This window comes from Pocillopora verrucosa, chromosome 13 (genome assembly GCF_036669915.1).
Source record: "Pocillopora verrucosa isolate sample1 chromosome 13, ASM3666991v2, whole genome shotgun sequence".
Taxonomy (NCBI): Eukaryota; Metazoa; Cnidaria; class Anthozoa; order Scleractinia; family Pocilloporidae; genus Pocillopora; species Pocillopora verrucosa.
In genome coordinates this window covers 11,139,759-11,162,794 of record NC_089324.1, presented here as the reverse complement: position 1 = coordinate 11,162,794, position 23,036 = coordinate 11,139,759, and the positions used below count along the sequence as shown (strand labels likewise).

Here is a 23,036-nt window from a genome sequence, read left to right as displayed (position 1 = left end):
ATTTGTGTTAGTTTGATTGGCATGTTCTCGAATCTATTCAGAACGCGTTCCCTAACCTATTGGACATCTTTCCCAGCCTCTGGAGCGTATTTTGCAGAACTAATTCTTCTCGAAATTATAGCGAAATGGTGGAACCAACCGAGTCAGAACAGGAGCAGAGCTCTGAAGGTACTACAATTACAGCTAAAGCTTGAAATTATATGATATTGTCAGCCATGTGTGACGTATTAAGATTTCAAATTGTGAATTGAGATTGTTCGTTTCTTGGGTGGACTCCCAAAATTTTGCGTTCCACGTTCAAAAATCAAAGTAATTTATTAAATCTATTTGACCAGATAGCTGATGTTGTAGAGATCGTTTCAATATGCGCGATTGAGGAAAACTTTCCAGGTTATTTATCGGTTGTAATTTCAGAGGTGTGTTTCGAACCAGTAAGCGTGTAGCTTTCATTGCTAAATTGTTTACTTCAACTTGATGAGGATATTTCCAATTCCCGCCGTTTAAAATGTGTGCTTTGTCGATACACGAATTGGGGGTTTTGCAAATTTGATCAATGTTAGATCGACATCGTTTATTAATTGTAGTTCAACTGTTAATTTCCAACTATAAAACCTAAAATGCTGTTAATTGCTTTAAGCTGTCAAATAATAATTTCAAAGCAATGACGTCGGATTTACTGTCTCGATGGAAGAAATTTCTTATAAGGGATATGATACGGCTTATGTTTAAGTTTACGGAAGTTTTTTTTCCCACTTTTAAATTGCTTGTGGTTATCCTCAGAAGGCAGTATTTACAAAGGATGGTCAGTCGGTTTTGGTCTTAATAAAAACAGAAAATAGTTATTCATCAATAAATATAATTACTATCAAATGTCTAGATTAAATTTATTTTGGTCAAGGAGCTTCATATTTTAAAGCCTTAGCGGTTTCTTTGCTTGATTCGAATTTAAGTTACTTTTTCATGGCAAAATTCTTAACACACGAGTTTAACATTGCACCTCAATTTGAGATATATGTATAATATATCATTATTTGTGGTTGTGAACTGTACCTTGCAATTTTAAACTGCAGATAACAATATAACAAATCACTTTTTATTGAGTTATCTCAGACAATTCTGAAAAGTCAGTAATTCAATGAGAAAGGGCATGTTTATGTTTTGTATTCACAAATGTTGGATTAAATTTCACCAGACTTTATGATTTTAAACCATGTGACAAGATCATGATTATAGCTTTGTGCCAAAGTCAGATTGAAAAGTGGTGTTCAGAGAACATTCCTCAAGTTGCAACATCCTTTAAATGAACCCTTAAAATTTTATAAGTGACAAAGACAGAATTTCTCCGTACAATATCAAACAGACAAGCAAGGGGAATAAATGCAAATATAAATTATGGGATTTTAGTTGATCAATCCAATAGCAAATTATCTGAACTAACATCACGAGAATTGTAAGCCAGACAGTAAGGAGAGTTATTCATGAGATCCTGGGAGTGAAAGGGTGAAAGTATCTCCACATGCCTGCATTTCAAACTCAATTTACTTGAATGTGGTGATAGTGATGGACAGAAAAGTGAAAAAGATCTGATTGTTGTGTATCAACAAAATGCACTTTGATAATGTTTACCCAGTGATGGCTTGTATGAGATTCCAATATCTGACTGGTACATTTAATTCTCATTTTTTAGAGCTTTGTATTTCAGTTTCTATTATCTTGCAAAAAAAAAAAATCACTATTAATAATAGATACTGAGACCCAACAGTGTCAGTAGAATAATTATGTAAATGTTTAGAGATATAGTCCATTTGGATGGGTCTAGTTTACTCAATTTAAGTGCCAACCAGCTGGTATTCAACTCTCTTTACCTTTAACTCCCACATCAAAATTGTAATTCTTCTTACTGTCAATCATACAATTGTTATAATGTTAGTTCAGAGAATTTAGCATTGGATCAACTAATTATCCCCTGGCAAATTGATATTTTTACATGTACTTGCATGTATTTTGCACTACATGCATTCATGTATAGTGACAGGCAGTGTGTATGTTTGCATTTTTAGTGCTTAGGGATTGCAAGCTTGTTACTGATAAGAATATGTAATGCTTTAATACACATGAGCGATGTTGTGTAAAGATGTAGCTTGGGGCAGTTGTTATTTTTGGTGAAATGAAAAGGCATTGTGGCCCAAAATTTTAAGATCATCCTTCTTTGTAATATTACTGTGATTTCCGAAAAAAGGAATGTTGTTTTCACAATTAATTGTGAATTTGATTTTCAGAGCTCAACACTGACCTTATTTTACCCTAAGATTTCAAAACAAATGTCATTTTTATTTAATTAACAATCCTAGATGCTTAAGGATAAACTTTTTTCAAAGTAGCCACTTGGCAGTGTCTTAAACTTTAAAGGTTTAAGGATGAAATGGTAGCTCGAAATAAAGGTTTATTACCAGTCAGAATAGGAAATGAAATGTGAGTAACTGTCTTGGAGGTTCTTGTGGAGGCCAGACACATTTCTGTAAAGAAAACAACAAAACAGAAATGATAACATTATGCAAATGTTCAAATAATCTTAGTTCTAATTTTGACCATGAAAACTATGTGATAAAACATCTGTCCTTTCTGTTTCATCAATGATACTTTTAGGGAACAACTAACATTGTCCTAGAGAGGCATTACTGTTCCTTTTCCTCTACAGCATTGTAAAAACTTTCAAAAGTTTTTGACAATAAATCATGATTTTTATTTGACTCTTCAGGCAGACTGAATTTGAATTTGCAATTGAATTTGGTGGGGAAAATATTTTGACCTCTGTCAACTGGAGTGCATTTTAAGTCATAGCCTCAGAAATTGCAAAAGTGCCAAGAATTTTGGTTTTTCAAATAAAGTATGGGTTTATTTTTCTGTTTTCAATTTTATTCTTTGATGTATTTTCCCTTTCCAAAGACATAGACGTGTGTCAAAGTAGACAGGCTTCAGACTCTTTTGGCCAATTTTTTACACAAAGTCTTGCTCAAACCACAGTTTTGTACAATCAGTGAGCATCAGTCTTTATCTATAAGAGGGTTGATTTAATTAGATAGGTGTCCTTTGACTGTTAGCTTTTGGCCCGTTTGACACTGTCCTCATATTATGAATAAATGTTCAGACAAAAGGTTAATAACCCTTTAACTCCCAAGATCTCATTGCTAATTCTCCTTACTGTCTATAAAACAGTTCTTGTGATGTTAGTTTGGAGAATTTGGTATTCAATCAACTAATAATCCCCTTATTGATAATTCTTTTTTCTCATCACTTATCTACCTTATAATGTCTTGATATTGTAAGAGAAATTCTGTCTTGGTCACTCATGGAAGTTATAGGGTTAAGCTAAATTGAGGATTTTTTAGGATGCACTTTTGTGAAACAACAACCAAACTTTTAAAAAATAGCCAGCCTTTAGTATCCTGGGCCCTCAGTGACAGCCCTGATTTACATATTTGAGATTTTTTTTTTTGTTATTTTTTTTCTAGAAAAAACACTATCAGGTTATACACAAATATTTTGATAGAATCTAGATATACTTAACAATAACATCCAAACTTTAATTTTTTCACAAATGTTGCTTTACACTATCTAGATGGAGATAACTCGTTGTAATTTTTTTTATTGAATATAACTTATGTGTGATTCACTTGTTTCCATAGCAGTGCAGACTGTGCTGAAGTCGCTTGATGATCCAAAAACAGCTGGACTTATCCTTGAAGAACAAGCAAATGCTTTGAAGAGTATTCTAGGAGATCCCTCTGTGTTGAAACTTGTCAGGGTGAATGTTGCATTTAGTTTTTGTTTGTGTTACATGTCTGCGTGTTATATATGGAGAAGAAGTGAAACATAACATAAATAAACCAAGAAGGTTTTTTTAAGTTTGGCTGTGTTTATGGCACAAAGGCTTGTTGACCAAGAAAATCAATGAAACAAATTATTCCAATTAACCCTTTAACTCCCATGAGTGACCAAGACAGAATTTCTCCTAACAATATCAATACAATATCAAGCAGACAAGTGATGAGAATAAAGGAAAATATCAATGTGAGAATAAGTTGATCCAATACTAAATTCTCTGAACTAACATTATAAGAACTGTATGGTTGACTGTAAAGAGAATTACAAATTTGATCTGGTAGTCAAATGGTTAAAACAGGGATTTAAATGCCAACTGGTAAGAGTTGAGTAATTTAACTTGCTTGCTTGATTCCCAAGACCTGACCTGTTCATTCCTTGCTTAAATAAAGTGGCTAGTATTACAAGTGTAATTTATTTTTGAGATCCATACACTGTTTATGTTTCTATAACATTGTTTTCATATCAAACTTTTTCTAGGCACATGACAAACTTGAAGAAGGTCGCAAGCAAGTTGAGACCCCAAACACAGCAGAGCTTGCAAGGGAGGTGAGTTTGGTATTTTGTACTGTTGAACATAATGATGTTAATGATATGCAAAGAAATTAATTTTGATACCTTTATTTACTTGAAGTTATAATTTAGTGATAATAAAGATTTTATGCCTCTCCTTTTTTTCTCTCTTGTATACTCTCAAAACCATACAATTTCATCTCCATTAACCAATCAGATCACAGGATTCAGAGGATTGCAGAGCGAGCCATGTAATTAATATGTTGACTGTTATTTCAGGTTACCACAGAACTTGAGCCACAAGTGGCAAATGATGATAGTGCAGCTGAGTTGTCTGGTCTCCTGCAAGAGCCTCATTTCATGGTATGAACATCTATAATGTAAATCTTGCTTCCTTGAATTTTTCATTAATGCAATGTGATCTTTTAGTTTAGTTTTACTAATTTAATTTTTATATATTCACTCCATGTGCTGTACAATCAATTGAGTGTAATCAATAAAAAAATTGATGCTTTAACTCCCAAGATCTGATTGTTAATTCTCCCCTGCAGCTGCTACAGATTTCCTGTTAATTTGTTACAAGAATTTGGTGTTAGATGAAGATAAAAACTTCTACCTGATTAGTTTGAGTATTCTCATTACCTGTGTGCAGGAAAATGTATGGATATTATAGGGAGAAGTTACATTTTAATCATTTCTGCAGGTTAAAGGGTTAAGTAAAGAAGACTGAGATAATTTTTGAAGATTATTTCTTTAATAGGTTAGCTAATTATGGGCTGCTATGTAGAAGTTTTGCTGTAAGAATTAATAGATCACATCATTAAATCAGTGTTTCATTGCCAGGCATTATTGGAAGTTCATGATAATGTCGCATTCAAGAAGTACGCATCACCACCTGCTTCTCCTGGACCGACTGACGAGGCTGGTACTATGAATGGCTTTGGTGGGCAGCCCATCAGAATGGTTGGCTTACATAAGCAGCCTAAGAAACCACTGGTTTGTCCAGATTTTTTACAGACTCAAAAAGTTTTTTCGCTTTCTTTAAAGTTAATTTTATTATTATTACTGTTTATCATTATTACTGTCTATCATCATTATTGGAGAATAGATTGTAGGATTTTCCATCATAGTCATTGTTTTTATTAATATTGTTGTTGTCATTATTATTATTATTATTATTATTTTATCAACACCCATGTCATTTTTTTGTTATTAAGGGGATGACATTAGTTGTAGAGAAAGGAGAACTTGTTGTTGCAAGGATTATTCATGGAGGGATGATTGACAGACAAGGTAAACAAATTAAGGAGATTTCAATTTACCAAGTAGGCCTTGGTGAGCTTCTTCATTCCTAATGCTTCCCGACAGGAGGCTCATTGAAGAAGGGGGACTTAGTAGAGATTGTAAGGCATTGTGTTTTCTACGCAACTGTCACTCAGGTTAAATGATTATCATTTGCGAAAAAAACATTCATTTTATGTAGCCTTCAGAAATTGCATGAAATTTTTGTTTCACTTTAAGGGCTTCTTCATGTTGGAGACAGAATTAAGGAAGTGAATGGAAGAGACATGAGTGGAAATCCTAAAGAACTTCAAGATTTATTGGTGAGTCTTACAGCTTGATAACAGAAAAGTAAGATTTATTAGTTAACAGTTTGAAAAATTGAGAGATATTTGTTTTGGAGTTACCTTATGTTGTTGTTGTAAGTCCCAGCTGAATTTAATTTTTTTTTTCTAAGCGTGAATCCACAGGAAAAATCTTTCTGAAAGTTATTCCAACTAGTCTGGAGGCACCAGCTTTGAGCCAGGTAAACAACTTATTTACTAACTTGTGGTATAATTGTCATAAACAAGTTATTTGTATGGTGCCAGTAGTAGTTGACACCTTTAAAGAGAGTCTGTTCTTAGTTTGTGAAACCAGCTTTCTAGAGTCAGTTCTTGAAAAGAGTTATTGCTGTAGGTTAGTCATTGTACAGAGTCCCAGTCAGTAGTGTGGTTCATAGCTTGATTGATGATGTTTAGCAATGTGATTGTTGGCATCGCCAAATCTACCTGCTCCCTTGCACTCAGTCAGTCTTTCTGTGAGGTTCCTGCCAGTCTCTCCGATGTAGGAGACTTGGCAGTTGGAGCACTTGATCCTATGAACCACTCCCCGTCCGTTCTTCCTAACCCTTTAACTCCCAGAAGTGATTAACATGTAACTTCTCCCTATAGTATCTGTACATTATCCAGCAAACAAGTAGTGAGATTACTCAAACTTATCAGGTACAAGATATTATCTTGATTGAACACCAAATTCTCCTAACCAATTTACAAAGAAATTTATATCAGCTAGAAGAGAGAATTAACAATCAGATCTTGGGAGTTAAAGGGTTAATTATATTAGTGCTCTTAAATTGAATAACTTGATTAAATCATTTGTACAGGTCTTTGTTCGGGCTCACTTTGACTATGACCCAGAGAAGGACAAAATAATTCCCTGCAAAGATGCTGGCTTGTCATTCAAAATTGGCGATGTGCTACAGATTGTCGAACAGGAGGATCCCAATTGGTGGCAGGTACCCTTGACCCTTTCAGTGTAATGATCTCAAGATAAATTCTCTGCACTGTTTCCCGTACATCTCTTGAAATGTTAGCCTTGAGAATTTAGAGTTAAATCAGTTGACATCCCCTTGTTGACATTTTTCTTTCTTAACACCATCTCTCTGTTTGAAAGATTTATTAGTCTTAACACTTTAACCCCTAAGTGTGACTAGCATCTAATTTCTCCTTACAATATCACCCTTGAATCACACATTAATGTCAAGAGATTAAAGAAAATCACTACCAGTCCAAAAAGCTCTTGATTGTTATACAAATTCTCCTTGTCAGCACCTTAGGAAATGTTTAGTGAACAGTAAGGAGAATATGCAAACTGATGTTAGGATGTAAAGGAGGCTTTAGGCCAGTTTCCTGTTTCCTTCATGTTGTAAACTAAAGATTGGGTTGAAAAGATGATATTCTTTTACATGCACAGTAGTTCACAGAAAACCTTGTAACCAATGCTGTCTAGTTTTCAACAATGTTCACATTCCTTTTAAGTTTTAAAAAAACCTGATACTGTAGTCTATGGGCAACACAGTCTTGTTAACTTCAAATTTCAGGCTAAGAGGACTGATGGCACAGACGAAGCAGGGATTATTCCCAGCCAAATTTGTGAGGAAAGGTAATTGGTACTTATTTAATTCAATGAGCTTTTTCCAATCTCAATCCGTTCCAAAAATACCGCTTTAGTGTGGATTGGCCTCGAACAATACGACTTGTGTGTGTGTCTGTAAGTATTTTGAGCGTTTGCACTATGAAGCTTCAGATAATCGTAAACCAAAAACGTTGCACCTCCATCACCAAAACAACAACCCCAGAAAAAATAAGAAATGGCTGACAAAAGAGTTTTATAGGCAAAAATCTCGTGGTTCGTCATGTGACCCGGCCCTGTCCGTGCATTACAACATCAATCGTCATCAAGATAACACACGTGATCAACATGTGAACACCTTCACCCTCATTGGATCACAGTTAGTTGTCATGGTGTTAAGGGCCCAATGACCACTGGGTACTGTTGTGCAATTTTTCCATTTTGTAGCGGAGGAAAAAAAAAAGGCGACAAAAATTAAATTAACATAAATTACATGTACATGATTGAGACAAAACGAAAAAAAGGAAGGGACAACATTGAGAGCACTTCTAAGTAAGCCTGTGTCACTGACTGAAAAAAAACACCATCTCTTTGCAATATCTTGCAACATTTGCAATATTTAACTAATTAGTATCATTATCACCATGATGTATTAGCATCTTCCAAAGTAATATTAATTTTACACAAATTCAAGACAACAGTGTGGTCGAGCAAGGAGACATGCAAGAAGCCATCAGGCAGCGGTTGTTCAAAGGTTGGATAACGCTAATCACTGGATAAATCGCTATCCGGTGGATGGCGCAGTACGTTTTCTTGAAAGTTATCCTCTGGATAGTGATTTATCCGTTGGGTAGCATTATCCACTCTTTGAACAACTGGGCTCAAGCTTGTAATGGAGACCACTTTGGTTGTCCATATCTTTGAAATTAGGCTGTGTGGCTTGCTGGTTTCAGGCTCTTTTCATTAAAAATTCCATCATCTTTTTTGGAGTGTAGAGAAGCTAGTCGAACCAGTGACCGTTTTTGGGAGAGAATTCCAAATGTTAGGAATGTTAGTTAGTAGAGTATTGTATACTGCTTCAATAACAATTGGCAATTTTTTTGTCATAACTGTGAATTTGACTCTTTGTATCTTTGATGGTTTCCAGGAGAAGATCGTTTGTCAAGAAGGATAGACCTGGTAGTGGATTCTGTAAGTGTTTCACGCACTGAGTAGTTGCGTGTACTTGTATAGGTACAAGCATATACTAGAAGGACAACAAATATTTTTTGTTGTTAGGATGTAAGGAAGTGAAACAGAGAAGGAATGAAAGCTCTGAAAAAGAAATTGACTGGAAATGCTTGTTACTTCCATTTTCAGTGTGTGGTAGCAAAAAGAAGCAGAAGATAATGTACAAGTCTGCAAAAAATGCTGGTGAGTTGTAAAGGCTGCATTGCTACGATACGTTACAATTTCTTCAATTTGCTGTTGAGATTGTCTTTTCTTCTTACCTGTTTGTAAGGTAACATAATTATTGGAATCACATCGAGAAATTACAAATTGATCACGTATGGGGTCAAAAGGTTAAGATGCCTGATAGTTAACGGATCGTGATCACGTTTCAGGGATATTTATGTTGTTCACGATTTTCTGAGTTTTAAGGTAACTTTATATTCATCATTCAGTTATATGATCACCCAACTTATATCGCCAAGCCTGTATCAAATTCTTTCCACTCTTCAACAGATTTCGATAGACACGAAATGATCATCTATGAAGAAGTTGCCAAGATGCCACCTTTCCACCGCAAGACTCTAGTACTTGTTGGTAAGGAAACACCTTTAAAAGACATGACACTTTGAATAATTAAGTTTACAAAATGAATTACATCTGGGGTCTTTCAGTGAAAGCCGGTCACCATCGGTCATCCGCTGATTTACCGCCGTCTGTTTAGCTTGTGTGCAGGCTCTCGTGTTTGGGTTCCGCCCTGCGGCACAGCCGCTTATTTCACCATCAGCAGCCGCTTATGGAAAAACTGATTATGGAAATCCCTAATCAATGTGTCTTTTGCGAGGAGAGGCACGAACGTACTGTAATTTTAAATCTCCGGCGCTAATTCCAAACTACAGATTTAACCACAAATTATACTCTCATTCTGAAATCTGTGTAAATCTTATAGGTGCTCAAGGTGTGGGTCGAAGAACATTGAAAAACAGGATCATCCTGTCTGACAGGGCGAGATTTGGTACTACAATACCCCGTGAGTACCACTTTAATGACTTCTAAGTACAGCTACGAGCTCAGCAGATGTTCTAGTGTAACAACCGTGGTATTACCATTAGGTTCCACTGGATTTGCTAGATATTGAAATTTTCAATTGAGTGTCAAAAATAATTCGGGATTATTTTGTTTTTGCATCACTTCGCTCGGTGTTTGGTCCAGAAAACTCGGATCACTAACTCAACCGATCTGATACATAACGAAAAAAACCAATCGTTACTTGGTCGCTCGCGTTTTCCTGCGCTTTGACAGGTTGGTCGGTTTCAATTTTGAGCTCCCTTTGGCTTTTAAAGATATTTTCCTTTTGTCTGATTGGTCGTTGTAATAACTTTGGTTTCGTTTTACTACACTCAATCGAAAAGTTCTCTATATACAGTGTACTTTTACGGTCAATTACCCAAACTCCTTTGAACTCGTAGTGAGGTTCTCTTTGGGTCTTTCATTCCTAATATTCATCATTGGGTCATTCTAACATTCCTAACATTTGGAATCGTTACAATGTTACCCTTAATAACTGAAATGCCTTTTGTCAAAGTGTAGTACATTATTTCTTAGTTATTGACCAGAATGAGAACATAGTTTAAATTGCAAGAATTGCTATGAAACCACTAAAAGAATGCTTTCCCTCTTATTAAAATAGTTTTAATGATACAGTTCTATTGCAATAACTTGAATTCTTTAGGATTTCCATCAATAGTTCAAGTTATGGGAGATCTACTGTATGTCTAGAATTCATTCATTCTTATGCGTCGAACAACCTCTCGCCGACTCGTTTAAAATGTCTCCGCGCGTGGGAAGGGCTTGCTCGCTTGTTAATTTTTTAAGTATTGTACATTTTGCCTTTCTAAATTCAAGCAATATCTTGTTTTTTTGTGCAGACACAACACGTGAGCCACGAGAAGGCGAAGAAAATGGCAAAGGTTACAACTTTGTAAGCCGAGAAGAAATGGAGCAAGACATCAGAGCTGGAAAGTATCTGGAACATGGCGACTATGAGGGAAACTTGTATGGAACTAAGGTCGACAGTATTCGTGAAGTCATGCGCTCAGGGAAAATGTGTATTCTGGATGTTAATTCTACGGTAAGGAAAAGCAGAATTTTGAATCAATGTAGAGCAGTTTCTAATTGTGTATTGAAAAACTAAAACCAAAGTAATCCCAGAACAAAGATTTACATTGCCATAAGCCAATGAGAACTCAAAGTGAAAACAAACAAACTGCTTGATGCGCGGGAAAACGCGCATATCCAAGTTGCGATTGTTTTTAAGTTTTGCAGCTGATTGGTTGAGAGATTCGCTAACTAGTGTGCAAGACCTGGAGAAAAGACTAGAAAACGAGGATTGAGTGTCGGCATTCTTGGGAAGAATTTATGCGTCTTTTTCCAAACAGCAACAAGTGATCAATTGCAGGATGATATCCATATAAGCTAGCTTAGGTGCGGAAAACAAAGCTATGCTCGCAGGCTATGAATCCCGACAATAGCCCTTTACACCCTGACGGCAGTTTGCATATTCTCCATACTGTATTTCCTGAGGTGCTGACAAGGAGAGTTTGTCAAAAAATCAGGAGTTTCTTTAGTTAGTGATCATTTCCTTCATTCTCATAGCCTTACTGTTTTATTCAGAGGTGGTATTGTAAGGAGAATCTAGATGCTAGTCACCCATAGGGGTGAAAGGGTTGGAAGTGATTGTTTCAAATAAGCTCGACATACATGTGCGTCGCTGACTTTTTTCGCTACAGATACTTGCCAACTCTCTGGCTTTCGAAGCAAAAACTTGATTCTTAAGCCTGCTTTCCAATTTCTTTCGGCTAATGAATTCTGGTTTATTTTTAGGCTCTAAAGATTCTGAAGACTCCAGAATTCATGCCGTTTGTCGTATTTATTGCTTCGCCACTCATTGATAACCTGAGGGAAATTCATAAGCGAGCTACATCAGAGGGAACTATCACCAAGAAACAGACGGTAAGCATGCGACCCGGTCATTTTATCACTGGTGATCGACTAGAGTACTTACTTGTTAAAGGAAACTCTGGAAGTGTGGAGTAATTTTCGGGCGCCCCACTCCCAGAGTTTCGCGTGGCGCCGAAAAAAGAGGGACTTCTCGTGGACTATATTGTTAGAAGTAAATTCTCTAACACTCGTTGTTGGTTTGGTTGATTCTTCTTTAATTCCTTTCCTTCTCAAGTTGTTACAGCGGTGACTAACTCCAAAATATCAGGGAAAACTGGAGTCTCCGCTTATAAAGGTGACACTGCGGATGACATTTCTAAGCCGTCAATCTTCTTGTGTCGTCATCGTACCATCTCAACTAGCGAATCACGCTTGACTACGTATTATAGTTCCCACATACTGAGTATGCACCTTAGGGTTGTTTACGCAGTTACAAAATCAATTTCTACCTTAATTTTCATATCTTTACGGTTGAGATCGGCCATAACAGAAACGAGATCGACTATATAAAAATTACAAATAACCTTGTTTCAGAGTACTATTTATACCTGAAAGTGTATCTTAAGAGAAAATCACCTTTAAAGATTGTTACATAACAACATCTTGGTCACAAGAGTTAAAGAAGAAAGGCGCTCACAAGTACCGCCCCTAAATTGCTTTTGGTTGCGAAACATGAGGGGTATCACCTGTTTACCCTTAAATTACCTCTGGGAACACGAAGGTGTCGAGCGCGACCTATTACCAGGGAGATTTACTCTTCCTGGACTAACAAATTAACTTATTTAAGTACATGACTTATCACGAGTTCCATGTCAACCTCACGATCACAACAAAGAAAACGTGATTAAACTCACTAGGAGAACGTGGCCAAACTCACAAGAAGAACGTGATCAAACTCAACCTTTAAGATAAGACCACCAAGAAGGAATACGAAGTAGTCAACCTGCCCTTTTTATAACTTACATTAAATGACTTAAAATAATATAATATTTCCATTCCTTTTCTTTCCAACACCAATACAGGAAACCCTTACGATATTGTAGATTAACTATAATTGTAATTTTATCATTTAACAATATTAAGAGGCAAACAGCTACTGCTCAGAGCTAATCATTTATCAGGATTTTGTAAATTTGTAATTATATAATATTTGATTTGTTTTCAGGACGAAGATCTTCAGAGGACAGCCGAGGAATCAGAGAAGCTTTTCAACAGCTACTCGCATTATTTTGATAAAGTCATTGTGAATGACGACCTTGATAAAGCCTTGTCTCAACTCAAGGATTGTATCGAAGGGCTCAGCTCTGAGCCGCAATGGGTCCCAGTCAGCTGGGTTTACTGATTGCCTGATTGCCTCCCCACCCCCCCCCCCCCCCCTCATCCCATATAACGTAACAGGAGCGGCAGTCAAAAATTTCACCAGAAAACCTAAAAGGTGCAAGTTTGGATCTGCTGTAAATCTCTTTTAATCCGTTTGTGGTACATGTATCAATCCCTGTGGCGTTTTATGTCTGTGATAGTACAGACCACTCCTGTTATTTTTGTACAGAGTCCTTCTCCTCCTCTCCCCCGAGGTATTCCTAGTTACTCAGGGGAATTCAGTTTTTATGAAAAATGAACGTATTTGGAAATCTCAGAATTGTTTTCAGACTGGGTTTTTTTTTTAATCTTACAGTTGGCCTTTAATGATATCAAGCTTGTTGTTCTTTCATATTTTGCGTAGTTAACGATTGAACCCAAAAACTATAGCCGCTAAAGTGAACTATTTGTCTTTTAGACAGCAATCCTTTTTGTAACTTCCGGACAACTAAGGGCTGACTTCACCACAATGGTTCCAAAAGATTAAACATAGTTTCTCAAGATTTCTTTGTAAAATGACGGGTAACTTTGCAAATCTCAGGTAGTTTGTTCAAAGGTAAAGCTAAATTTAAGGGCCGTTACACAATAGTCGAGACGTATTCTGCGACGTGCATAATTTCATACAATTTGAAAGAATCCACAAAATATTCTGAGCCTGGTAAGTTAAAAAAATACCAATGTGAAAAGAATACACCCATCTAAAATCAAGGATGGAGAGGTTGGTCGCATATAGCAATTTGAACTTGGAAAATTTAAGCTTTGACTTTTCAAGATGCAGAATCTTTGACTTGACCCCTTTCAAGAGTATCTGGGGATTTTTCTAATGAAGATAGTTTTAAATGTGTTCAGTTCCTTGTCTAATACTCTTACAGAAAATATTTTGCGCGAAATCTTTCATATGGTGATTCAAGAATCTTGCGAAGCATTGGAGAACTTAAGCAGAGACGTTTTAGAGACTCGGACGGAAACCGGAAGAAGAATAAAATAACTGTGATTTTAGCGCGCAATAACGTCAATATATCGACTGTAATGTTAAACTAATTTGTGCTGGCCGAAAAGGTATATGAGAAACAGATATGAGAACTTTTAACTTCCGGTCGCCACCCGCATCTCAAAAACGTTTGTGCGTAAGTTCCATATTAAATTGTTCAGTACGTGATGATGATTCTCGCCTGACGGCTAAGTATTGATAGCAAACAAAAAGCATTGCCTTTGAGACGAATCACTTTGGAAAATAACCGTAGTGACATTTAGTAGAGACAATTTTATTAGTATAGAAGGTTAACTGGTGTTATTACTCGTGATGTTTTAGACTGTAGTGCTGTATAATTTTTTTTATTCCATACAAGAATAAAATTTCGATTTGTGCCTGACCGTAGATATTTGCATGGTTCATGTTCTCTTGAGGCTTGCCGGAGCCATAAGGCACGGGACATCAGAGCTTTTAGACGGTTCATTCATTTCATACGTTGCCAAAACTTGTGGATAATTTCTTCCTTTCTTTTAATTCAGAGACACGGCTTTTTTGCACAATATTAGATGAACTCTTCCGTTAGCCTCTCGTAAAATTTGTATTGACATCGATGATGTCATCAAAATTCTGAGAATAAATTAGGGTGCTTTCCGAGAATTCATTCCATCAACATGACGCCATCGGCATTTTATCCTCAAATATTTAAACTTCGGTTAATTCCCTTATTCAGCTGAAGAAGAACGTAACCCTAATGCAAAATCATTGACATCTATGACATCATCAAAATTCTGAGAATAAATCAGGGTGCTTTCCGAGAATTCCTTACATCAACAAGGGCGCTTGCCGCGCCGGAGCTCCGTTGTAAATGATGCATAGAAGGTGCTTCGTGCTAGCTTCCATTTCCAATAGGCAAGTTATAATTCTCTAGAGCGCGGTCACTAGCCTCATCTGGCCAGTTGCATGCATGAGATCATGAACGAAGAGCCAACGTGTACTTTTACCCTCAAATAATTAAACTTCGGTTATTACCCGTATCGTTCACTTGAATAAGAATGAGGCAGATGTAACGTGATCAAGACATTGAGATCATCGAAATCCTTAAAATAAATCGAGAGCTTTCTGGGAATTCCCTCTATCGACATGGGCACTTCTTGCAGCGAAGCTCCGCTACAGGTAATACATTGAACGTTCTTGTTTGTTTCTTCTCCACTGAACGCATTTCGAATTAAAAAGTTTTAATCGGTTAAAACACAGTCACTAGCGTCGTCTGGTAAATGGCATGAATGACAGTAACTTGAGGGAAAAGCGGTTTGCGGTTTCACCCACAAAAATTTAAAATTTGCTTGGTATCCTCATTCACTTGAATAAGAACGAACCGGATGCGGAAATAAAATGAAAACCTCAACGACGTCATCAGAATTCTGAGAATAAATCTAATGCTTTTCCGGGGATTTTATCTATCAACATGGGCACCTGCTACGCAGGTGCTCCGCTATAAATAATACCAAAAAGATGCTTCTTGCTCGTTCTGCTCCATTGCATCCATATTTCTAAAAGGTAAATTATCATTCTCCGAAGCGCAATAATTTGCTGTATGTGGTTTATAGGTGCTTTTACCTTTAAATAATGAAGGACTAAAGCCAAAACGTCAATGACGTAATCGAAAAGTTAAGAATAGATCTGGGTACTTTCTCGGAATTCATTGTTCACCAAGATGAACCAATGACGTCATCCAAATTCTGAGAATAAATCTGGGTGCTTTTCTGAGAACTTACTGATAACAAAGATGGCTGAAGATAGTTTGTTGTCTCTCCTACTCTCCATTTTGATTCCTATTGCATTCATTATTATCGTTATCTTTTCTTTGATCAAGAATTTTCTTCCACGAAGAAAAGTTAAAGAGGCGAAATGTGACGCTTCGAAAGAAATACCAACAAGTCCTGACAAAGATTTGGGCCGAAGAAGAACGCGCGTTGGCCTACGAGGAAATGAGCTGCACTCTAGCGCTCTTTCTACAGATAAAATCATTCCTCGAAGTGTCAACTATCACTTTACAAGACAGTGCAACTACAAATGTGGCTTCTGCTTCCATACCGCAAAAACTTCATCCGTTCTACCAATTGACGAGGCGAAACGAGGATTAATGATGCTCAAAGAGGCAGGTAGGGTTTTAATGAAAGCCAAACACAGACCTTAGGCTTGCTTCATTAACTAAGGCAGATCAATGTTAAAACGAGAAATTTGTACTATTCGGTCAGACGGGCTTTCCACGGCTCTCTTTGGTTAGCAGTTAACTAGTAATTGAAAGAAAGAGAAATTTAAAATCATTTTGAGTGTTGGTGGGGTATTCGAAATATGCACTACTTAGACCTCTTGCCTGAAACCAGTTGACAATTATTCGCCGAAGGCGAATTGAATTAAAGAATATTTCCTGAGCACAAGGAGAACAATTGTTTTGATATAACTAATTGCTCAGGTGAATAATCTCCGAGATGAAGTGGAAGGGATCATTCAACAATATGCACTTCGCCTGAAGCAAATAGCTGTTAAATAGAAAAAAATTTTGTTTCAGAGAATTCAGAAAGCGTATTCTTGCACTTCTTACGTTACAGAAACTGTCAATTCAACGAGCAATATTAAATTAGTCGTTGCATTAGGTCTTAGATTTTCATTTTGCATCTAAGTAACCCCATCCCCTCTCTTTGCGTGGTCCTTGCAACTGGGCTAGCAGACTGCACGAGCTCGAATGAAGAGGCTCTTAAATTGCCTTTAGCAATCTTTTTTGTGTCTCCCTGAAAGTGAGAAGAGATGGAATGGGAAAAGTGTTAAATGGCACTCGGGACGACGGTCTCAATCAAGGTCTTCCCCTTCATTTTGCATTTGAGACTATCAGTTCATCTCCCGTCAGATTCTTCTTCGATGTTCCATCGTAATTTTTTTCTGGATACCTAGAAGAAATTAGCTCCCTTCCGATGTTATTTCCTCAGATGTTAACCCCAGATATCTAGAATCGTCCCTAAACAAGAGTAAAATATTCTGATGCTCCTTTTCCATTCCGTGACCTGTTGATGTTTATGTTCTGCTTGCTTAACCAGTATCAGATATTATTCACGCTTGATCACAGGGGGTAAATTTTCTAAAGAAACTGTGGTGTGCGTCGGTGAAAGAGTATAACAGGGTAATTAAGTATTATCAACTGACTTGATAACGTAAATTGGCCACCGTAAAGAGTTTAAAAGCTGACGTTTTGAGCGTTAACCCTTCGTCAGAGCGAATGCTAAGGGCGAAATCCATTCGCTCTGACGAAGGACTGACGCTCGAAACGTCAGCTTTAAAACTTTTTAACTAAAGAGCAAAAAAAAAACGAATTTTGACCGGGTTTGACCACATCTTGTTGACAAGAACCCTAATTTCCAATTTGTTTGTATTGACCCAGAAAAGTTACGTTGATGGTCTATTAAGTTAAAATACATACATACATACATACATATATACATACATACCTGCATGTCAAGGATTCTGTGCTTTTCATTCATTTTTAGGGATGGAAAAAATCAACTTTTCTGGAGGAGAACCTTTTATCTACAAACGTGGCGAATTTGTTGGAGAACTGACGCGTTATTGTAAGGAGGATCTGAAGATGCAGTCTGTCTCAATCGTGTGCAATGGAAGCCTAGTTACGGAACGATGGTTTTCCAAATATGGTAAGAAACACCCTAAGCAAAGTCGAAATTTCATCGACTGCCCACCAAAGGCTAGAGGATGTTTTAGCGCAACAACAAAACTATCAACAAATTTGGCAAATGATAAGGTTATCGTAAATACTGACGTTTGATTGGTTGAAAGGACAGCATTTTCTTTTCGGGCAATGCGTCACAAAGTTGTAAAAGTTGCATCGAGGACTTCAAGAGGAATCAAGATTCAAAATTGAAAATTCGCGCCAAATATCGACAAACTTTAGCTAAAATTTACCTTTTCAACCTGTCTATTTCGTTATTAATTTCACCTCAATAGAGGTATCCTAGAGGTTCATCCTTTCATCCACTTCAAAGCTCGAAGTTGTTCATACACGCACATATGTTATAGGGTTCGTGCGTAGCGAGGTCTTACAAGGGGTATGTAACATAATGAAAAAGCTGAAAATTTAAAATCATTTCAAATTTTATACCGTTGTGGCTTTTATAAACAACTTCGATGCAACGAAATCAACTAATACTCGATTAAATTGCGACTGGAATTAAAGACATGGAACCAGCCAAACAGTGTTTAGGAAGCGTGCTCCGAATTGCAGTCAAATTGAGTAAAGAAAACTTGACAGCCTGCGAAGCACGAAAACACCTTTTATCAATACACCGCGGTGTTTTATGAGGATTTCCAACCCTGAGAAAGCCGCAACTGCATTCATGTAAAATTACGGTAATTTGTACGTGAAAATGATTTCTAAAACCTGCTGCTGACTCGTCACTCGCCTTTCACAGCACTCTCTCTTGTCGATGGATGAATGGCAAAGCGTTCAGGTCTATGGCGGTTATACAATTAACAAAATGATATATGGTACATGATACATGATACTCGATATCGCACCCGTCCGCGGCGCTCATCAGTTTGTAAAAATATCGAGCTGAATACTCGAGGGAAAATTCCATATCTACGCTTGTCCACATATTTTCTCTATTTATTGATCTAAGTAAAATTTTTCTATTTGTCATTATGCAACGTTTGCAGGAGAATTTCTGGATATAATGGCTGTGTCGTGTGACAGTTTTGACGAGGAGAAAAATCGTCAGATTGGACGTCATCAGTCTGGGAAGGGAAACCTGAAGTGTTTACAGAATATACGTGATTGGTGCAAACAGTACCACGTGGCTTTCAAGATCAACACGGTGGTTAACACGTTTAACGTTGACGAGGATATGACCGAGCGCATCGAGGAACTCGCCCCAATTCGTTGGAAGGTGTGGATCAGTAATGATTTCGCGTAATTTATTTAGGGCGTTATTCCTATTACCCTATTTGGATGTGTAACATCATACAGTGGAACCTGCATTAAGCGGTCAACCACGGGGAATGGCGGGGTGACCGCTTAATATAAGTTCCACAGAATAAGGGTATTGTAAAAGGAAAGGGTAACAAATAGAGGTGACCTCTCAGTAGAGGATAAAATTACAATGATTAAGGGGAAGAATTTCGAAACTTTGACGACTGACCGCTTAATACGGTACCGCTTGGTTCCACTGTATACCAGTCAAGCCTCAGAGCAAAGCTCGAGTAGGTTAGCTTTTCACTGTACTTCTATTTATTACAGTTTCGTAGGGGCTGTTGAAGAGTTTGTTTAAAGCAATTCAAGCACTGATCATTACTTACGTAGAATGAGAGGACTAAAGAAACCAGTAAAAAAAAACTTGGAGATCATGGGATTTTTCGTAAAAATTAGGAAATTGATTAAGAATGGAAGTGATGTATTTCGCTCTAATGAAATCCATATCTAATGAAGTAACCGGGTCATGCAATAACCTACGACTCAATCTCTGGCAAATATGAACGATCTCAGGCCACAGCCAAACAAACCTGAATAAGATTGAAGATTGAAAAGGAGAAGAAAATGATCGGGCGTAGTAGGGAGGTAGGCTCGGAGAGACGGAGCCAGTTGCTGTTAAAACACTGCCCATGTCCTTCAGATCACACCATAATAAGACGCACAGATAGACGAGAAGGGAGTCTTAGTCCGTAATTTGCTTTCTGGCTCTCTTTGGTTAGCAGTTAACTGGTGATCAGTTGAAAGAAAGAAAAATCCAAAACCATTTTGAGTGTTGGTGGGGTATTCGAAATATACGCTATTTAGACCTCTTGCCTAAAACCAGTTGACAATTATTCGCCAAAGGCGAATTGGATTTCATGTTATAATATTCCTTGAGCACAATGAGAACAATTCTTTTGATTTAACTGATTGCTCAAGTGAATAATCTCAGAGATGATATGGAGGGGATTATTCAAGGATATGCACTTCGCTTGAGGCGAATAGTCGTGAAATAGTATAATTTTTGTTTCAGAGAATTCAGAAAGCGTATCCTCGCACTTCTTACATTACAGGAACTGTCAATTTAATGAGCAATAGTAAATTTGCCATTGCATTGGGTCTTCAACTTAGAGAACTCTACTATTCGATCCGGTTATCTCTAACCGACGATGAATTAACTTCTTTATAAATTCATATAACTGTTATGAAGTATATACAGTTATACATTCCTTGAAAATAATGATGACGATAGCGAATGTGGTTTAGAATTAATGATGACACATCTTTTGGATAACCTAAGAATGACACTAAACAATTGATTACTGTAAAAATATTACACCAATTATCGAAAGCCGCGGAAAACATTGTAAAAAAAGTAGTTTCGTGAAAGATTGTCAGCCATCTGAGAACTGATTTATAATAATTTTTCCACCAAAAAAAACCAACTGAATTTATTTCCGCTGCTCAGGTTTTCCAGTGTCTGCTCATCGAGGGAGAAAACTGTGGTACAGATGCGTTGCGACAAGCACAAAAGTTTGTAATTTCTGATGATGAATTCAATCATTTTGTTGAAAGACACTCCAAGTTAAGTTGTCTTGTTCCTGAATCAAATGAAAAGGTAAACAAATTGAGTGATCTCTCTTTTAGCATTCCTAACAATGCTTTGTACAAAGCTGCTCACCTTCATTATTAAACCCTTATTATTTTTTTATCATTTTTGATAAAGAAAGTTCCACGATGACTTTCCTGGTTATATCTGTAGAAGTGAGCTGTTTCCCCTTCAAATTTCAGTTTACACCTCAACATTGGTGTTCATGTACTCCACATTATTCTCTTTACTTTCCCTATGGAACTGACGAGGAGAATTTGTTTGACAATCAGAAGCTTCTTAAACTAGTGATCATTTCCTTTATTCTCATGACCTTTGCATTTGACTGAAGGTTGATACTGTAAGGAGAAATTAGAGGCCAGTCACTCTTGCAGTTGAACAAACATATCCCCATGATATCTTCTCTTAACAAAGGGTAAACAAAAGAACTGCTCTGCCTTTAGAAAAACTAACTTAAAGCAATCTTTGCTAACTTTTCTTCATCCTTTTTTATTTTTATAGATGCAGAATTCGTATCTCATTCTAGACGAGTTTGTAAGTATTTTCAAAAACGATCGTTAAACCTTTACACCCTAATCTCAGTCTACATATTCTCCATACTGTTCTTTATACGTTACCTAAGGTGCTGACAAGGAGAATTTATTTTAAAACCTAGAGCTTCTTAACTTAAGGATCATATCCTGTATTTTCGTTACTTTAATGTTTGAATCAGGGGTGAAATTTTAGGAGAAATTAGAAGCTCGTCATTCTTCGTGGTCAAAGGATAAAGAAAAAGAGATCTTCAGATCTTCAGGGAGCGAAAGGGTTAAGAACTGTTCTGATTCTTGGAAATTATACAAAGAAATAATTCGAAAAGAATTCTGGGTGAATTAATTAGCCACATATTGCGAGAGAGAGATACGTCTTCGACGCAGAATTGAAGGAGGAATTTTTAACCTCTGGTCCTATTCTTCACTTAGATGCGTTTCCTGGACTGTAGATCTGGCGCAAAAACTCCATCCAAATCTCTGCTAGATGTGGGAGTTGAAGACGCCATAAATGCAAGTGGATTTGATGAACAGATGTTCTTCAGACGAGGAGGAAAATACACGTGGAGTAAGGCGGACATGGATCTGGAATGGTAGCCTGATGTTACACTGCGGTCAAACGTCGGGCGTGCGCGAGGGTATCGATTGTAGCTGGCCGCGCGCCAATTTCCTGCGCAAAAGTTCACTGGAAAACATAAGAAACAGCCACCGTCGCGCAAAATAAAATGACGGAAAATTGAAACGTTCATAAAAATCTCTGAAAAGAAACAGAATTAGGAAAAGGGAAAACTCGACACTTCTCGAAAGCTGATTCAAGGGTATCTTGTTGATTTACCAAATCGCGCGGCTAATTACAGCAGAAGCGCTTAATTTCGAATAAAATTGTTGATAAAACAAAGGGGAAAATAAATTGACTTTTAAGTTCATACCCCGAACGATTTAAGAGGGATGCATTCCGTCCAATCTACAGGCATATAACCTTGCTGTTGTGAAAAATTATATTTAAACTGTTTTTGATATATTGCATTTATGAAAAGAACATTTGGAAAATTTTTGTACAGCTCTTTCCGAGATATTTGGACCTAACTTTGCGTCCGAGAAATAATATGAAAAAGTTACTTTAGTATACTTAATTAGCTAAGCTGCACCTCCTGATCAATGCGAGGAGCTGTTTCCAGACTTAACACTATATCACATGCCTTAAGACATGTTTATTAATGGTTACTAACTTTCATTTTCATGGTGCTAGATTTTAAGTACTCAAAGATCGATTTAATCAACTTCTTTGAAGAATGAAATACTTGAAATTGTTTAACGAGACGGCTTTTGAGTGAATGGCGTATTAGATCATTTTGAAACGTTCGGTGTGATCGCGTGAATTCTTTTTATTCGCGATTTATTAAATTTCAATGGAAAAATTTCTGACGCTTGAAGAATTTCAAAATAAATTCGAAATTAAGGTCAATTATTTGCATTATTTTCAATTAATTGCTGCCATTCCTTTAGATCTGAAAAGAAAGGCTCTTAATTCTCCTGTCCCTGATCTACTCAGTGAACCGTCAGAATACTTTCAGTTTAAAGATAGTACAATATTTTTCACTACATTTCGCTGTAAAAATTATTATAAAATGTTTATTGAAAGACTTGATACTGAACCCTCTGCAATTACGTCTTGGAAGAAACATTTTACAGAACTTCCTAATTGGAGCAACTGTTTTGTGGATATATATATACATTGTCAAGAATCAACTGATTTCTTTACATAAACATTAG

At 36.8% G+C, this 23,036-nt stretch overlaps 2 protein-coding genes across 3 annotated transcripts; both read left to right on the top strand.

Annotated features, from left to right (window-relative positions):
* Positions 1 to 32: 32 nt before the first annotated feature.
* Positions 33 to 14,515, top strand: LOC131797007 (protein PALS2-like). 2 transcript variants are annotated; one of them, XM_059114624.2, is made up of 17 exons: positions 33 to 168; positions 3,687 to 3,805; positions 4,363 to 4,431; positions 4,675 to 4,758; positions 5,239 to 5,391; positions 5,613 to 5,688; positions 5,917 to 5,999; positions 6,134 to 6,202; positions 6,821 to 6,952; positions 7,538 to 7,599; positions 8,717 to 8,760; positions 8,929 to 8,982; positions 9,295 to 9,375; positions 9,728 to 9,808; positions 10,707 to 10,909; positions 11,662 to 11,790; positions 12,944 to 14,515. In XM_059114624.2, exons 1-17 carry the CDS (start codon positions 126 to 128, stop codon positions 13,118 to 13,120), a joined length of 1,659 nt encoding a protein of 552 aa, XP_058970607.2. In that variant the 5' UTR covers positions 33 to 125; the 3' UTR covers positions 13,121 to 14,515. The 2 variants fall into 2 exon arrangements, with proteins under 2 accessions (XP_058970607.2, XP_058970608.2); XM_059114625.2 differs by having other exon boundaries at positions 50 to 168; positions 3,690 to 3,805.
* A 1,381-nt stretch (positions 14,516 to 15,896) lies between these two features.
* On the top strand, positions 15,897 to 23,031 carry LOC131797002 (S-adenosylmethionine-dependent nucleotide dehydratase RSAD2-like). The gene is made up of 6 exons (XM_059114615.2): positions 15,897 to 16,272; positions 17,653 to 17,814; positions 18,836 to 19,065; positions 20,596 to 20,745; positions 21,238 to 21,270; positions 21,696 to 23,031. Exons 1-6 carry the CDS (start codon positions 15,897 to 15,899, stop codon positions 21,858 to 21,860), a joined length of 1,116 nt encoding a protein of 371 aa, XP_058970598.2. The 3' UTR covers positions 21,861 to 23,031.
* The last annotated feature ends 5 nt before the right edge of the window (positions 23,032 to 23,036 follow it).

Bases quoted from the DNA above. Each gene is read 5' to 3' on its own strand.
- LOC131797007 (XM_059114624.2), top strand. From the start codon at position 126: ATGGTGGAACCAACCGAGTCAGAACAGGAGCAGAGCTCTGAAG. The intron at 3,806-4,362 runs GTGAATGTTGCA...AACTTTTTCTAG, and splicing joins CTGTGTTGAAACTTGTCAGG to GCACATGACAAACTTGAAGA. The intron at 6,203-6,820 runs GTAAACAACTTA...TCATTTGTACAG, and splicing joins AGGCACCAGCTTTGAGCCAG to GTCTTTGTTCGGGCTCACTT.
- LOC131797002 (XM_059114615.2), top strand. From the start codon at position 15,897: ATGGCTGAAGATAGTTTGTTGTCTCTCCTACTCTCCATTTTGATTCCT. The intron at 16,273-17,652 runs GTAGGGTTTTAA...ATTCATTTTTAG, and splicing joins AATGATGCTCAAAGAGGCAG to GGATGGAAAAAATCAACTTT. The intron at 20,746-21,237 runs GTAAACAAATTG...TTATTTTTATAG, and splicing joins TTCCTGAATCAAATGAAAAG to ATGCAGAATTCGTATCTCAT.